Source organism: Parus major, chromosome 2, assembly GCF_001522545.3.
Source record: "Parus major isolate Abel chromosome 2, Parus_major1.1, whole genome shotgun sequence".
NCBI classification, from domain to species: domain Eukaryota; kingdom Metazoa; phylum Chordata; class Aves; order Passeriformes; family Paridae; genus Parus; species Parus major.
In genome coordinates, this window is record NC_031769.1 from 117,168,414 (window position 1) to 117,185,971 (window position 17,558).

Below are 17,558 nucleotides of genomic sequence, written 5' to 3' on the forward strand. Positions count from 1 at the left end.
GGGAAAAAAATGCAGTTACTAGAAATCTGAGCAGCTAGTTGGGATCCAGTGAACTATTTAACCCAATGTAAATGGACATTCAGAATATTTGCCAGTGATAAGATAACTATTTTGGTTTGGGTTTTTTCCTCTCTTTTCTCTTACTTCTGTTTTTTTTTTTATCTTCAGCCAAATAGATTGAAGCAGTTTGGCTTAACAGCAAGAGCTTTTGAAGAGAAAGTACCTCCTGAAAGGCCCAGGGTGGCTTTCCAAACTCCAATGCCTGCCCGTTCAGCCTCTCCTGTGAATGAAGACTCTCAGAGTGATAAAGACTTCCAGAGGGGTGTAGTCAGCAGTCTTGGGGAAATGGCAGCTCCCAGGTGCTTCACCATCATACTCATTTTACATGTTAAATAAGATTATTGTTTAGCATGTTATTACTGCTGAAGTAGAGCTCAGTACTGTTGATCCTTCTCCAATGAACTGATGAAGGTAGAAATAATATTTTGACAATTAACAGAAAACTAACTACTTTGCACTGGAATAAACTTTTAATGTAAATTTCCTCATGGTTTATTTGAAAGCATCTGTGGAGGCTGGATTATCCCTGAAGGCAGATCTTTCATAGTGGATGTTTGTGTAGGGTAAGGGTTGAGCTGTGGAAGTCATGTCCTGTGGAAATTGTGCCTGTAATATTGAATCGTGTTGTGGGAATGCTTGGGCACATGCCCTGCAGAGTCCGTATTTTCAGAAGGTTGGTATGGCTCCTATTAATTAAGTAGTCTCCCAGGGCTGAACTCAGGAATGCACTGTGGCAAGGACAGCTTCCACTAGGTGCTGTGATTGTGACTAAACTGTTCAGGGAGAGAAGGAGCTTCAGGCATGTGGCTGAAGCTGTGCTGTTCACCCTTTGACCAGATCCTGCCTTGTTTTCTTTACTGATGTAGCCAAGAAGTACCATTAAGTGAGCCACTTAAAGAAGGCGTGCTTGTTTTATGTTCTTCAGATCTCTGGAATAGTCTGTGTTCCTGTACTATTCCCTCAGGGAAGGTTAATTCCCCACTGAGACTTAATGCATCTTGTTCCTGCATGCCACTAATGAGAGGTCTGCAACTGAACTAAATCTAGAATTTTTCCATAATGAACTTGCTTTCTATCTCTGTCCCCTCTCCATTCTCTTTCTCTCCCTCTTCTTCTCTCTTCCCCCCATGTCTTTTGATGATGTCTTTTCAGTTGTACAACAAACCAAGGAATTGTGTCCATTTCTTCTTTAAGGCTTGCACCATTGCCACCGCCTCCACCACCAGTTTTGACAGACAACTATAAAACACCTTATGATGATGCTTATTACTTTTATGGCGCTAGGAATCCTTTGGATCCTGCTCTTGCATACTGTAAGTTGATGATTTTAGGTGGATTGGTTGTTAGGGTGATTCATAGGACTTCTTTTAATTTAGTTAAATCATGAATAATGTAGAACTTGTAACAGCAAATTAAACCAATTTTTTAGATGTGTATTGAATTAAAAGGTTTTTTTTTTAATGTTCTGAATTAAGTAATTTTCTCCAGCAACAAAAAGGGCTGTGACTTCCAGATATCTTGTTCATCACTTGAACAAACTCGTCTCAGATTCTTTGCTGTTACTCCTCTCAGATAATTTTCTTCGTTGAAATTATTAAATTATTGATAATTAAAACATTATGTCTTAAAATCACTTCAATAATAATTAATTACATGTTTCAGCATTGTTTTTTTCAGATATAATTTTTTAATTAATTACATGTTTCAGCATTGTTTTTTTCAGCATTGTAATTTCAGATATAATTATCAATATTTTAAAGATATTTATAAATACATAAAATATATTAAAATGATGTATGAAGTGGTCTACTTTTATATTTTAAATACTTCTTTTTTCTATCCTTTGCTTCATGATGATTTCATGATTGAAACTATTATGATGTGTGTAGGGAGAGACTGGATTATGTGGTGTTCGTTTTTCTCTTTTTTTCTATTTTTTTCTTTTTAAGAGAAAAAAACAAATATTTAAAATGTTTTTTGTGCTACCTTTGGGCTAAAGGTAAAATAAAGGAGAAAAAAAACGTAGAAAAATAACTGCTTTACTAGTTGATTTGAATGACATTTGGAAAGAATGAAGATAAGTGTCACCATTAAGCGAGTAATTTCATTTTATTTGATTTTAGAATATGTTAATGAGGTAATTTGTAAAATCTAAAGGGATTTAGTTGAATTTAAGAAATGGATTTGTACCTTGGCATTGTATTTCTTGCTTTAGAGGGCATTAAGGATTATCTGAGTTTGTTATAGAAGCTGAGAGATCTCTTTGTTCTGCTCTCACAGAGTTTTAGCAGTGAAATCTATTCTTTTAAATAATGTCAAATATTTATATCTGAGCATTCAAAATTTAAAATATGGTTTGTTTTTTTTTTTACTGTGCAGATAGTACAGATATGATGGGGACACAACCAATGCCTGGTCTGGATCCTTTAGGCCAAGCTCCAGTAGAGCAGCCTGTGTAAGTATTATCTATATTCATATTCTTTGTGTGTATTTTGTATTACATTATTTTATCTGTATTGATATTCTTTTTTATAATATGTATTATAATTTGTATTATATTCTTTTATCTGTATTCATTTTGTGTGGGTAATATTTTGCTGAGAACAGATAGGCCTTTGAAATAAAATGTGTTAAAGACAACTCTTCAAACTTTTATTTAAGGATTTCTATCTAGACAATATAAGAATAATTCAATGAACTGCTATTTTTGTATTGATTTAAGAAAATGTTTGGGATTATAAACTGCCAGGCTATGGGAACAACCTTAATATTGTGTAATGTTGTGGGACCTTAAATACTTCAGGAAGGAATTTTTTTTTAAAATTTCTTAAATTACCTTCCTCTGGACCCTGTGATGTTTTCCTTTTATATATGTGATTTTTCAATTTAGAAGTAACATTGGACAGAGGAATACAGGAGACAGACAAAGAAGCATAGGAGTGTATTCTGAAGAAAAAACAAAGCCTTCCAAAGAGGCAACATTATCTTATCAACAAGAATTACAGCAACAGGTATGGAGTGATAAAGCTTCTGACTCTTGATTCTTTTATTTTTTGACATATAATGGTTATAATTGTAATACTCTTTCAGACAATTTTATGTAGCTTACAAATAAAAAGCTTTTAATTCTCCTTCCTTTCATCTCTTCCTTCCATCACTTCCTTCCTCTGACCCTGCTTTAGCTCTTTTTAGCTCTTCAGGTGGACAGTAAGCTCTTCAAATTTTTTGTCAGAGGTTAAGAATATTACAGCAAATGGATTAGCTCCAGGCATGTAGCTTTATACAATTCAGACACATAAGAACTGGCATCTTAAAAGGAATGGCTTGTATTGCTCTGATATTCCATTATTGCTGTAATTATTGGGAGCAGTCTAATTTCTGTAAGTTCTTCATGATCATTTGGGCACTAATTTAAAGGTTTGCCTCATGTTTATTTCCAGTGTGTTTGTAGGTGGTGTCTTACTTCTTAGGTTCTTTTTCGATAGACTAGCAAATTTTTGGGTCTCCTGTTCCAGTAGACAACTGAATCCTATACTCACTTCAGTGGCCTTTTGCTGCTGCACTTTGTGGGAGTTTATAATTATAAAATGTATTTGACCATGATGAAACATGTTACTTTTGCAGAAATTTTCCTAGAACCCAGTTTAGGGGCACTTAATGTTTTCTTATTATTTATGTATTTCTTTGGTAGAGGTAAATAATACCTAAAAAAATACTGTAGTTCTAATTATGTTTATACATAAAGGATAAAGGAGAGGCTGCCAACCAAGGTAAAATAAAGAATAGAATAACCATTTAGGAATAATGTCAGATACTATACATGTGGTTCTCTTGAGACATTTTCTCACTATAGCCCTAAGTATTATCTTTCTATATGAGAGACTGCACAATTTGACATAAAGGTCTAATAAATGTGGCATGATAAAATCTTTCATAGTTATTATGGTTCAAAGCAATCAGAGGATATTCTTCTTTCTGCTGTAGATAAACCTGATAAGTTTTGTAAACAGTTGAAGTGGCTAGATGGGTCTTTGTTGACTCATTATATCTCTTAGGAAATTGTTATTACTTGATAAAGGGAAATTATAGAATCATAGAATGGCCTAGGTTGGAAGGGAGCTTAAAAATCATCTTGTTCCAGCCCCTCTGCCATGGACACCTTCCACTAGATGAGGCTGTGTGATGTCCCATCCAACCTGGCCTTGAACACTTCCAGGGATGGGACATCCACAGCTTCTCTGGGCAACCTGTTCCAATGCCTCATCACCCTCATACTGTTTTATCTAATTATATTCATCTAATGAAATGTTTTTCTAATGCACATGAGAAGTAAACTTAAGAAAAATACAGTAATATATTTCAACTACATACATAATTAATGTTTTAAAAGCTTTGAGTAGAAGATGGACTTCTTAACAGCTGTTCACTTTATAAATGCTGCATTTATTAGAAGACTTAGTTAAATGAATGATTTTGAAGAAAAAGAACAAAGCATATATAAACATTCTTATTTTATATATGTAGGTCATAGTGAATTACTGCAGAAAACTATTTTATGGATGATTATAGAATTGTGTAACATTCTGTTAAGACATTTATTATTAGGAGTTATCTCCAGTCTAAGTTTTGGTTAAACAAAATATACCAGATTGAGACAATATTGTAGAATTTTGCCTTTTTAATTTTCAGGCAGTATAAACATCTGTATCAAAGATCCAATAACATGGAACTTTTTATCTAGTGCAAATGTCAGATGTGAGCATTTTTGGAACTTTACACTCTTAGGATGTTTCTCTGATTATGCACAACTGGACATGCTCGTTTTGACAATAGAATTCAATGCACTGTCTGCAGTATAGACAGTGAATTTGCTTGATGTAGATGGGGGAAATAGATAATGAGAGCATTCAGTTTGCTCTGTTAACCTTTTATTAAACTTCTACTTAGTGTGATATTATTGTGGAACTAACTTTGGTTGGTTTGTTTTTAGATAAAAGAGAGAGAAGAGCGACGCAGACAAGAGCGAGAGGAGAAGGAGAAGTTAGATGCAGAAATGAGGAATTACAATCCTTGGGGAAGAGGTGGTGGTGGTGCTCCTCTGAAAGATGCAGAAGGAAATCTAATAAGTATGTTTGTGAAAATTAGGGGTTGGCTTTTCAAGACTGATATTTTCTTGCTCTCGTAAAGGCTCTATTCAATATTATTCCTTGTTTTGTAACACTGGTAGACCTTCAAAAATAAGACTTACTTGTTTCAAGGAGATGCACTCTAGGAATAGTTGAGTTATTATTTTGATTCCTGTAGAATCATTCAAAGAGTACAATCTGAACAAAATGGGAAACACAGGGTATGTCAACTGTAAGTGAAGACACAATGCAGTGTGTAAAACGAGGAGAAAACAAGCTGTCAGAATCATCTGCAGTACAAATGTGCTAAAGTCTGTTATGAAGACTTTTATTTAAACATGTCCTAGGAACAGGTTTTTAATTTCTTTTTCTTTCTGAAAACGATTTCTAGGCATAGAAATCTCTAATTCTGATATGAGAAATGGAAATGTGTTTATATAAATATACAAATCTAAATGGAATATTTATGTTTTCCAAAGTAGCACTGCTGGTAAATGGCTATATAAAGAGTACTCAGCAGTTGTATTTTTTAAGGCTTACTTTTTTTCCAAGTGCTGTTGCATACAAGATGGGAGTAGTGAGCTGGAATATAGCTATGAACCAGGTTGTTCATCTACCCTTCCAGTAAATCATTAAATATTTACTGGGTAACAGTTTATATACAAAAGTAATTGGTTTTAGTTGTATGACACCTGAGTAACATGTCAAAATTAATAGTATATTTTAAGAGTAGTGGGTAAAGTTTAAATGCTTTTTAAAGATTTTGTGGCCAAATTACAAGTTTAGAAGCTTATATTAAGGATCCAAGCTTGTGTTTATCCTCCTGGCAGATACAGGTGTTCGTACTGCCTGACTTCAGTTAGGCATTTACATGTTTGGCTTCCTCTAGGCTTTAACAGTAGTGTGACTGGAAATGGCAAAGGTCTCTTACTGGCCTGAGCTTTGCATGTAACTGCTGAGAAGTTAATCTCTGTCTGTAAATGAGACGCCAAGAGAAAGAAGCTTCCTACCCTGTTCTCCTGAATTAAATATGTAAAATACTTTTCCCATTGTAGCTTGACAGCATGATGGATAAACTATGAGTCAAGTGTCATGAAACAGAACATGCTTTCTGACATGTCTTTTTTATGTGGTGTGGCTTGTCATTTTATCCTTTTAAGAATGTCTGTATATAAAATGTCTGTATATATCAGAGCTTTTGAGGCTCTGATATATGCAAAGGTTGCTTTACAGAAAGTCATAGAAATCAAAGTTCTTGAAATCTGTGTGCTTAAATGACTACAGTAATTCATAATTATCAGAAACATTATTTCAAAAGGTAATCTGAGAACTGTGCTGTGTATTTTTCTTTTGAAATGAGCCTGGTAAGAGTAAGTATGGTAACACTTCAAAATGAGCTGAAATTAACACATTTGATCAGGCACCACTTAAATTTTGATGAAAATGTTTGATAATGTTTCTTTGCTTACATATTGAAATCTGCACCTGGATTATTACTGAAGACATGAATACAAAAATATGCTTCAGTGCTTCAATTGCACTTACTTCTCTCGACAGCAATTAAATTCAGCACCTAAAATATCAATACTAAACTCAAAATTATTTTACAGCTTTAAAGAGATAGAAGAAAGGGTGGTTTCTAAATATCTGCTGAACATAGACTTGTCAGTCAATTTTGACTTTTTGTTCTTTATCTTTCCATTTAATAGCATTTTGAGGCAGGGGAGAAGGGAGGTTTGTTCTGAAGAATCATTCCCAACAAAAAAAAAAGCAACAAAATAAATCTTTTAATCTTTTAGTTCATAGTATCTAATTATTAGTATCTCACCCTTATCCTCTGTGTTCTTGTATTTGCCTGAATTTTTCATTCCCATGGCTGATATGCTCAGGAAATGTGGAATCTGATCAAAACTCCCTGTATTTTGGAGACTCTACAGTAAACATGCCTTTATGAGATTAAAATACTGTAAACAGTTATTTCCCCTTTCCTTTAGCGGACTTGAATATCATGCACAAGCGAAATGAAGAGGCATATCATAATCCAGAGGCAAGACTATATGAAGATAAAAGGGCTATTGTTGACCTAAGTTTGGCCTCCTCGAGACCTGAGAACTCAGAAGCATCTACAAATAAAATAGCAGGTTTTTAAGAATACTGTATTACTCTTCTAACTATCCATAAGTCTTAGTGATCAAAATTTCATAGTTCTTTATCTCTTTCTGGTAGACCTATGACAGTGTTAGTGCTCTCTACCTGTAAAGTCAGTAATGATACTTCTTTCCCAAAATTCTTCATTGCTGTCACTGTGTGCTGTTAAAATCTTATCTGTCTTGTTAGTAATGATAACTAAAGCTGGTTTTGCCCTGAAGAGTCAGGATCAGTATATTAGTTTTCCAGATTTGGTGTTTTCTAATCAAATCTTTGTACATGTTTCTCTTATTTTTAAATGGCACAGTAAAACACAACTGTGTAGTAGGTGGGAATGTGAAATAAAAGGAGGTCTTCAGGTGTATGATGTTAGAGGTTAAGGTGAAATTGGTATATTAACTAGGTTAACAAGTTCTAAAAAGTTGTAGGTAATTTGGATACTTATGGAGCCCTGTGCCTCCAAGGTCTAGAGATTTTGATTTATTTTCATATTTTAAAACTAATGTATCTTTATCTTCTTATGTTTTGTGAGACATCTAAATGAGGGTACTGTGTTACTCCAGACCTGTCCCTAGTTTAGGATGGGCAAGGGCCAAGATAGGTGATGATCTTCTCAACTCAACTTAGATGCTAGTTTTCCTTATCTTGTTTTAATTGTTGCACTTCTTAATAAAGAATTACATGGTATTTGGGGCATGAATCTATGTTGCACAATTGCAATTTTGCATCCTTACCACTAAGTTTCATTCCTTTTGTCCCATTTCTCTTTATTCCCAACAGATTATATATTTAACCATTTGGTAAGAAGTGAAACAGGAAGGCTGATAAAGTAATAATATGAAACAGCCAAGAGCCCCCTGGTTAGATCACTTATTTTGGGACCAGGAGGTGGTGCACATCAGTGTTGGGAGCTTTGAATTGCACCTTGAATTTGATCAGTCACGAAGCAGTGGCTTTGTGTATGTTTTGGTGGGTTTGTTACTTGAATTTGTGGGGTTTTTTTTGGTACGGTGCCCTCCTTTAAGAGGAAACTCACAGGACAGTAGCTCACAGGACACAGCAAGCATTTTCCTTGATACTTTCTATAGTAACTTGTCTGTCTTGTACCCATGCCTTCTAAATGGTATGTAAAATTTATTCTGCCTTTTTATATGGAAGTAGCTCCATCATGGAAGAGCCACATGTACATTTAGTTATATTTTGGAAGCATTCAAGCACTGCTTCCATGTAAGGAAAAAGAATCTTAAAGTGTACTCCTTGGTATGCAAACACATGCTCCTAAGACTAGGCTGTAGCAGTAAACACGTGCATTCCTATGGGAATACTTTAATGTATTATTTATGCTTTCATCTGACTTGGATGTTACCTTACCAGAGGGAGGGGAAATGTAATGTTCATCTCAGCTCAGTGGAGTTACTGCTCTTGCACATCTCTGAGGCACTATCCTTCAGAGCAGACACAATACAAATGAAGAGCATGCTGCATGAGCTGGAAAGTTAACACAACTTCCTCTACTTTTTCTTTACTTTCTTTCTGTCTCCTCTGCTTCTTGTAGGGACTCTGTGCTGCAAAACCTACTCTGTGTGGAATCTGAATTAATCCTCGTATCTGGAGCATTGGGGACTGTATGGTTATGTCGTGGTTGTAACTCAGGGCTAAAGGAAACCTGACGCTTCAAACTTTATAGTACAGAAAACACTTCATACTGGAAGAAGTCAGATTTCTGACTGCTTAGAATTTTATTAGCCACTCTGAGGCTTTGCTTTTTGTAGCATCCTTTGTTATTTTGTGTAAATATTTGTTCTGATCGGATGCTCTGTTTTTAAAGAGTGAATAAACCTGAGGAACAGAGCTATTTGTTCTAAGTCAGAGGAAACTCAAGCAGTAAAGTTACGGGGTGTTAAGTATTTGCTATTCTAATTAATTTGTAGGTAATGTTCGTACATACTGAGCTGCAGATTGAACAATAGAATAGGTGACTTTAATAGGTGTTATTTTGTAGAAATGCAACTTGCTTGGATGGTATAGACAGTTAAAGCCTGGCAATTATTCCAGGCAGAAAATGTAAGAAATTTCAGGCCCAGCTATAGCCTTGAGTTACGACTGTCATGAGCTTCCCTTTGAAACCAGTGTCTTGGATTCCTCCTTCCTCACTCTGGCTTGCTGTCTTAAATTGTGTTAGTTTTTTATCTGTAACCTTTCTCCTCCCTTAGGTATTACATTTGCACAGGCCTCTCCTTTTGCTCGAGGTAATGTGTTTGGTGAACCTCCATCTCCAGAGCAGCTTAAGCGACAGGAATCCTACAAGAACTTCCTGCGTCTACAGGTGAATGCTCATGCCAGATATCATGTGGTGAAATAAACTGTAAAAAGAGTGTTTGCACTCAGAGTAAATTATCACTGCCCACTGAAGACCTTAACTGTGCTATCACAGTCAATTCTGTACATGAGAGGTGTACTAAAAGCTACATACTATAGAGTTCCTTGGATTTTGGCTTACATAATAGCATCACTTAGACAAGCACAATCTAGGTGGTTTTTTTTGTTTTTTTTTTTTAAGTACAGCTCTCCAAATATGGTATTGAGTTCTGAAATTATGCATACAGTACAGGTTTGCACACATAAAGGACTACAGATACCAAGACATTTGCCTTTGGAGGTCTATGTGATATAAAAGCACATTCATCAAAATGAAATGGTGATCAGTTATAGTGCAGTTATTTATTGATGGGTATATAAAACTTGATTGTTCTTCAGTCAGCTTATGTCTTCTGTCCATAATACTTCACATTTAATCTTATGCTGCACAAATTAAATACCAGTGTAATTAAATACCATTTCCAAGGAAATAATAAATAATTTAAGAGACTAGTTACTAAAGTCAGGCACTGGTTTGATGTAGATCTCTTAAAAAGAAAAGATCAAGGGTTTTGTCCCATACATAGGGCTGCCAAATAGACTAAAGAATGGGCAGATCTTTTGCTTTAGTGAGAGTCAGCACTTTGTCTAATAATACTGCAATTGTGGAATGGGAAAAGATAATTACCATATCTTTTTGGTTTCCCATCCTCCATTATTTAATCAGTGAATAGAAGTGTTGATCCAGCACATCTGGACTAGAGTAAATGTTAGGAAATACTCTGGTTTTATTAGTAGTGTTTATAAGTAGTTTTCTTGTAGGGTGGTTGGTTCCAATGGCCAAAAAGAAATAGTAAAATAGAATCTCATTTTAAGGGAATTCTGAAGATGAAATATAGGAGAGGCTCCAGGATTCTTTCAGTTGCACCATTTAGCTTTTGATTTTGCAATTAGGTACTGCAAAAATCATGGTGGGAAATGTTGTTAATCAGATTGTTTCTGGCTATTGACAGTTGACTACTACTTCTTTGTTTTATTTTTAAGATTGAAGAAAAGAGACGTAGGGAAGAAGCAGAGCGAGAAAAACTTAGAATGGAAGAAGAAAAAGAAGAAAAACGACTCGCAGAGCAGAGGATGAGAATTCAAAAAGCATATGAAGAGGAACTAGAGGAGAGAAGGAGGAAAGATGAGGAGGTGTAGTATTTTGATACTTTGACTTCTTTCCATCCTAAACTAACCTTTTGTGATACTTGTTGTCCAGAAGGTAAGCTGAGAAGTGTCCTGTGAATTGGTCTGTGCTTTTAAATGGGTCTGCATTAGGCAGAGGAGAGGTGGAAGATGTTCAGCGTTAACTAGCACATTCTTCTCACTCCTTATGTTATACTACAAATTTGAAGCACTGTTTATTTTTTCAAGAAAAAACCTAGCTCTCATGGAATTGTTTTAAAAATGTAACTATGCAGTAATATTTTGTAAAGACTTCTTTGAATTGGCGAGGAGATATCTCTGAGACAATACTGCTTGTTTTGGATCAATGCCAAACAAATCTAGTGAATGCTTTTCGTGGAGGTAAATTCAAACTTAAATCAATACCCATGGATTTAATTCATACACCAAATTTTTATTTCTTGGGTTTGCATTTTTTAATAAATTTGAATTATTTAGAATATAATAAATAATTGTAGGAGGAGCCCACACAAGCCCATCAAAGAAGGAGTCTCTCAATGCTTTATGGAATTATGGAAGATAATTAAAAATTTCTAAGATGGCATGTTTATTTTATATTCTGAATTCTCCTTCCCTAGTATGAGCAAATCAGTTGGATGAGCCTTGTGTTCTGGATACTAGAGCTGGTCTAGCAGAGAGTAGGGAGTTAACTGGTATCATTGCTATTCACAATCACATGACTAAAACTGAGACCAAATGATAATTTCTCTGGGGTCTTGTGATAGTGTGGTGCATGTCTGCAGTATGTTTTAGTTGAATCTGAATTTTTGGAAATGACTCCTACAGTTTAGCCTTAGCTGATGGCAGATCTGGGGTCACAAACTGGTGTTTATAGATGTTATTAAGAATTCTCTTTAATGATGTTAGCAAGGCCAGGGCTGCTAATGTTTGATATTTGCATGAGATAGATTTTAATTTGGATATTTGAAGTCAGACTAATGAAATACGCTTTTTTATTTCATACTAATCACTTTGATGTGTAATTTTAACTTCTCAAAGAAAAAGAAAACAAAACTTAAGTAATTGAGTCTTTTTTATGTATTAATTATGTTACAGCGAAGGTTGAAAAATAAAGCAGTAATTCACTTAGAGGAAGAAAGGAAAAAAGAGGCAGAAAAACAGCGAAAAGAAAAAGAAAAGCAAGAGGAACAACTTAGACAATATTTTGAGAAAGAAAAGATGGAAGAGGAAAAGAAGATGGTATGTTTAAGTGGCTTTCTAAGATAACTTATAAAAATAACTGGATTTTAAGGAAATCACATGATTTCTTAGACCTCTGCCTTCAGTGTTGGTCCCCTCTCAGTTTATCGAATTGCAGTATACTTTAAGCACAGAGAACAACTGATAAAAAATCAGACATACTGCAGTAAAAACTTATCTTGTTGATCAAATTCGCATTAAAAATAGTAAAAGCAAGATTAATAATCCATACTCAATAGTTGATTTTTATATCTGCTGTGAAATATTGACCTGCACTTGCTGAGGTGTAAATACAAATAAAAGTGTTTATTAGAGGACTGGTAGGACTGTTCATCTTGAGCAACGGTGTTTTTCGCAATTTGATTATTTTCCTTTCACCCAGATTATGTAAATCCATCACATAGAATTCTGATGGACACAATCTAAGTAAATTATAAAATTGTTTCTCATAAAATTGATACTAAATTTCTGTAATTTCTCTAAAATCAACAGATATAAAGGAAGTGTCTAGAGTAAAAAAGATACGTAACTGAAATATAAATTGAAAATAAAATCACCCTACAACATAGAAAAAAGGTATTAAAATTGCTATAGGTAGAAAACAAAAATCACAGGAAATAATTTTTGCAGTTGTTTTATGCGCTTAGCATCGTTTTTTCTGTCAAAGGAAAAACATGAGCAAAACTTTCCCTGTCCAAAATAACACTTTATTCAGGTGCTATAGGAATGTAGTTTCAGTCTTGGTTCCCTCCCTGCAGTTATCACGACAATCTTCGCCCATCATTCCCGCTCTTCAGAACAAATCAGTAAGGAAAGAAGAGAGGATTTCCTCTGCTGAGAGCCATCTGTCCCACTATGCACAGGTACGATTGTTACAGCAAACTTCTACTGGTTTATTTAAGACAGTGCAGTGTATGAAATCATGCCAAGGTTTTAAAGTTTTCCAGTTGTTACTGGAGTGCCGTGGATAACAAGACAGTCTTGACATTTATCAGTCTTGGAGATCTGACATTTAAGGTTAAATTTTATTTCAAGTATTGAAGAATTATTTTTGGCAGTGTGTTATCTTAATTTTTTTTCTGCATGTACATTTTTTATAGGAATGAGTACCTCATTTTAGAGAGGACATACACTGTCCAGATCCTTACCAGGGGTCTGATGATCTCAAGATTTAGGATTAGAAAGTTTACATATAATCTAGCAGGTCGTCTTTTTCACTCACAGAAGAACTTAGCTCAGGCATGAAGTTTAATGTTGATTTGTAGCTACTGACATTCTTGTGTAATCTTTATGTTTTTGAAAGTACAAGAAGATTATTACTCCTAATATGATTTGCTTTCTTCTCTGCATCACAGATGAGTTACAGTAGTGGTTCTGAGACCTCTCATTGCTTTAACTTGATAATCTTCTCTGGGGCTTTTTTGGCTTTTAAAATAAACTTCTTGTAGAAGAGAGTAGATGAAATGATTATTTATGATATTTGAATCTCAGGCTACACTTCTGCCTTTTTATTGAAAAAGTGTTTGTTTGTTTGTTTGTTTCTTACCAACTCTTTGACTGAACTGGGCTAAATACTTTATAGTGCAGTTTCAGAGAATATTTTATATCACACTTTAAACCATTGCTTTCCCTAAATTTCCTAAATGTGAAGAATGCTCTGGAGGTAGGTCAGTTTATTTCTTTAGCAGTACTTGGAATAGATTTGTTTAGAACTCTGAATAGTGCATTATAGGTATTGTCATAGTAATTTGGATTGTGTATTTAAAGATCAGATTTAAAAAACCTTAGGCTTTCACAACCTGTAAGGTTACTGTTCTGACTTCCAATTGTTAACGTAAATTAGATGTAAAATTAGGAAATAAAATGTACTGTAATGCCTTCCTTTTACAAATTACATTTCATATTGATGATGATCCCTAGGATCCTGCACAGCCAAGAGCTCCTTCTCCACCTGTCCCTGCTAGAAGGAATCAGCTGCGTTCATTAGGTGGGTACTTGTTTTCATTGCAAGCTCCCTTTCTATTACAACAAAACTGTTCTCTGTTACAGTTCCTCTTCTTGCCTTCAAAAGAATAGTCCTTTAAAATTTGTGTTTCTGTCTAGGTGTTTTCTCTCTCTTAGTACTATCAGTGCATTTGTATGGTATGTCTGAAGTTTTAAGACAAAACAAAAATGCATTTATTAGGTGTCATAAGGAAATACGTTTTTGTAAAAATTTTTATAATGGAATAGTCTGCATGGGAAGTGCTGGGTCTCTTGGAACAGTGGTAGCACTGTGACCAGAATATGGCAAAAAGGGAAAGTTTTTGATTGGCTGAGTAACAGATTAGACCAACAGAGTGTAAAGCATTGCAGTTCTAACTCTTAAATTCTAACTACGTTTGTTAGTCTGCCTAATCCTCACCTCATTCCTGTTACCTTTCTCTGGTGGTTCTAAAATTCAAATGTGCTGGAAGGATCTCCTTTGCTTTTTTATATTACTTATCCTGGCAATATGTGGGTGGAAAGCAATAATTTTTTTGCTGATACTTTTTTTTTTGCAAGTATATAAGAAACAACATGTGAAATGTAGCAGTAACTGATGTCCTACAAATGCTAGCCTGCAGCAGAAAGTACCTGTGGCCATTCCAGGGAGCTGTGGATTTTCCACTAAATGGAGCAAAGTGGTTCTTAATGCAGTCATTGGAAATTGATTGACTCAGGCCTTCTGCAATGAGAGAACTAAAGACACATAAATTGAGTCTCATGTCTGAGGATTTAAACTAGTAAGACTTGCTTGCCTGCTAACTTCTGAACACTGAAGTCTAAAAGTCAATAAAATACCAAATTATAAATATGTTATTTGGAAAACGAGGAATTTCTGAAACAAGTTCAGCTTGTGGCAGAATGCTGTCCTGACCACAAAAAACAGTATAGACTCAAAGTAGGTCTGAAAAGTCAACATAAGCATGTACTAAGAACTGGAGTTGGAACTCTTGACCACTTAAGAGAATCTGCACTAGACAGACAGATATCCCACTTTTGAGTCAGGGAAAAAAAAGATGTTGAGTGCTTGCAGATACCACTGCAGCTCCTGTTATCTGAGGATTGTGTAGGTTTGCGTATTTCAAATTAAGGCTATTTACTGGCAACACCCACTTGTATTCCATAGCATTTCCTTTTTTAAATACAGTGAAACATTTTCAGTGACATTTGTATGTTTTCTTATGTTCAGGGGTTCTGGTCCTTGTGCTGTCTCAAAATGTAAACTCTGATCTAATTTCTAGTGTATGGAATGTTGCAATTCTTGTGTTTGTACTATCTTTGTTTTAGTTGGCATTTCATTGTATCTGTTTTTCACATTATTTTTTACTTATAAGTAAGAGGCAAAGTTGCTCTGACACTCCTTATTTTTAAATTCCAGAGGAAAGGAAGAATGTGATAAATGAATTATCAGAGATGAGGAAGCAGCTTCGTAGTGAAGAGAGGAGACTGCAGGAACAGTTGCTAAATGTGGCCAGTCATGATAATGTACCAATTACACGGTAAGAATTTAATCTTCTGTTTTAAAAGCTAGATTTTTCACAGTGTATTATTAGCTAGTATTAGTTGGCCAATATACATGAGTGGAATGAAAATACAAAGGTAGAACTTATATAGAATTTTTTTTTTCAATTTTTTTTTTCAATTTTTTTCTAATGTGTTTGGGTTTTCTCCAAGACTCTTGCTAAAATTTATTGTAAGAATGGCTGTACTGGTGAGATAGGAAGTTTCAATGCTCTGACTTGAAGAGTGGTCTAAAACAGATGTCTAAGGCAGAATTTTATCTCATTACTTTTTTCCTAGGGCATAATTTGTGGCTGTAAACTGCAGTACTGCTGCTGCAGAATATGCTTATGAATACTGTACTGTTGTGGAAGTACTTCCTTTGTGACTGAAAAATCATATTCTCTTTATTAAATAAATTTGGTTTGCTTCCAAAATTTATTAGTTAATCATACCAATTAGCTGGAAAAGACACATCTAATTACCAGCCTTAGTTCCACTCTGTGAAGTATGAGGGATTGTTTTTTTAAGTAGGTTATCTCTTTTTATAACACAATATGCAGTGTCATTACTTTCAGATTTATTTTCCTGTTTTGATAGTTTTATTTAAAGATTAAAGTTCTGAACATTATCAATATATTTCCATCCAACTCATTAATATTATGGTGTTAAATTACTTTCTGCTTGTTTTGCAAACCTTTCAAGCAGGAGGAGAGAGAAGAATCCAAGGGACATATTTGAGATGGCCAGGCTTCGTCTGCAGGCTCCAGTTCGGCGACCTTCCTTAAAGGAGGCACAAGATCCTGTCAATATACAGAATATCTGGGAATTTAATGAACTTAAATACAAAGGCAGGTAGATCATCTTGTTACTGATGAAAGAAGGGCTGGGAAACATCCGTCCTCCATCTTCCATTCCATGCAGGATTGAAAGACAAAAATAAAAATCAGGCTCTTCATGAGCTACTGCCCATGCAAGGCACTTCATGGGCAGTATTTTGTTTGTGTGTGTGTATTTCTCTGTGGGGCTGTTCCAGCAATCCCATGGAATTCTTGGCCTCATAACACTGCATCATCACTCGGAGCTGAGTGACCCGTCTTCCAGTCCCTGCTTCTTGTGCATTTGATGTCATGGTATTGCTGAAAATAGACTGAGTTGGACCTTTTTACCAACCAACAAATTATGTTTCTGTTTAACTCTGTTTATTCTTTACCAGAAAACATATATTTTTAATGTAGTAAAATTGTAAAATCATTGCTAAGTTGTTCATCCTCTTGGCCATTGACAGTATTATTTTTAGTGTTTTTTTAATTACTTAGATATTTCTTTAAAAATGCTTTTCAGAAATGTTAATTTAGGGAAAAATTGTCAATTTCATGTCTTTGCTCTAGATCCTGAAACTCGTATGGGCTTGAGGCAAATGTATCCTGATCCTCCAAGAGATGACCAGACTCTAGAAATTCAACAGCAGGCACTGTTGAGGGAGCAGCAGAGGAAACTTGACAGAATGAGAATGAGGAGAGAAACAGAAGGTAAAGAGTGAATGCTTTGAGATAAACAAAAATCCTTGAAATGATGTGCTTTGTATTTGGTAAGAATTAAAACCCACTAGCACTAGTTTTGCTTCTTTCAAGTGCACTGTCAGCATTGCAGTATGAAGCAGTAAAACACCAGAACACTGAAAGTCTATTGTAATGTAAGCATAAAAAGATTGTTTGGGGGAGCTTTTGTTGTTTTGTACTTAATTTTGGGATTATTTAATTACTTGTGACAGTTTCTCTTTGGCTCCCTGAATTTAACTAGTGCCTCATACTTCAAAAATTGTAAGGGAAAAGTAGTTTTGTTACTGTTTCTTGGAGAAACCTCTTTTGCTATGAACTGTGAAAAAAGTGTTACAGATAAGTTCCATGAAGT

At 34.9% G+C, this 17,558-nt stretch overlaps 1 protein-coding gene across 14 annotated transcripts in view; it reads left to right on the forward strand.

Annotated features, from left to right (window-relative positions):
* CSPP1 (centrosome and spindle pole associated protein 1) overlaps positions 1–17,558 on the forward strand; it is a 61,712-nt gene that overhangs the window by 30,551 nt on the left and 13,603 nt on the right. For 8 of the 14 annotated variants that reach the window (XM_015618047.3, XM_015618046.2, XM_033512283.1 and 5 more), the window contains 14 exons: positions 169–359; positions 1,213–1,373; positions 2,440–2,515; positions 2,951–3,071; positions 5,051–5,186; positions 7,181–7,327; positions 9,548–9,660; positions 10,737–10,886; positions 11,976–12,119; positions 12,878–12,982; positions 14,040–14,106; positions 15,523–15,643; positions 16,350–16,495; positions 17,036–17,176. In XM_015618047.3, coding sequence (XP_015473533.1) covers positions 169–359; positions 1,213–1,373; positions 2,440–2,515; positions 2,951–3,071; positions 5,051–5,186; positions 7,181–7,327; positions 9,548–9,660; positions 10,737–10,886; positions 11,976–12,119; positions 12,878–12,982; positions 14,040–14,106; positions 15,523–15,643; positions 16,350–16,495; positions 17,036–17,176 — 1,819 coding nt within the window. Of the gene's footprint in view, positions 1–168; positions 360–1,212; positions 1,374–2,439; positions 2,516–2,950; positions 3,072–5,050; positions 5,187–7,180; positions 7,328–9,547; positions 9,661–10,736; positions 10,887–11,975; positions 12,120–12,877; positions 12,983–14,039; positions 14,107–15,522; positions 15,644–16,349; positions 16,500–17,035; positions 17,177–17,558 lie in introns of those variants that run through there. The other 6 variants (XM_015618051.2, XM_033512285.1, XM_015618049.2 and 3 more) reach the window with 5 other exon arrangements.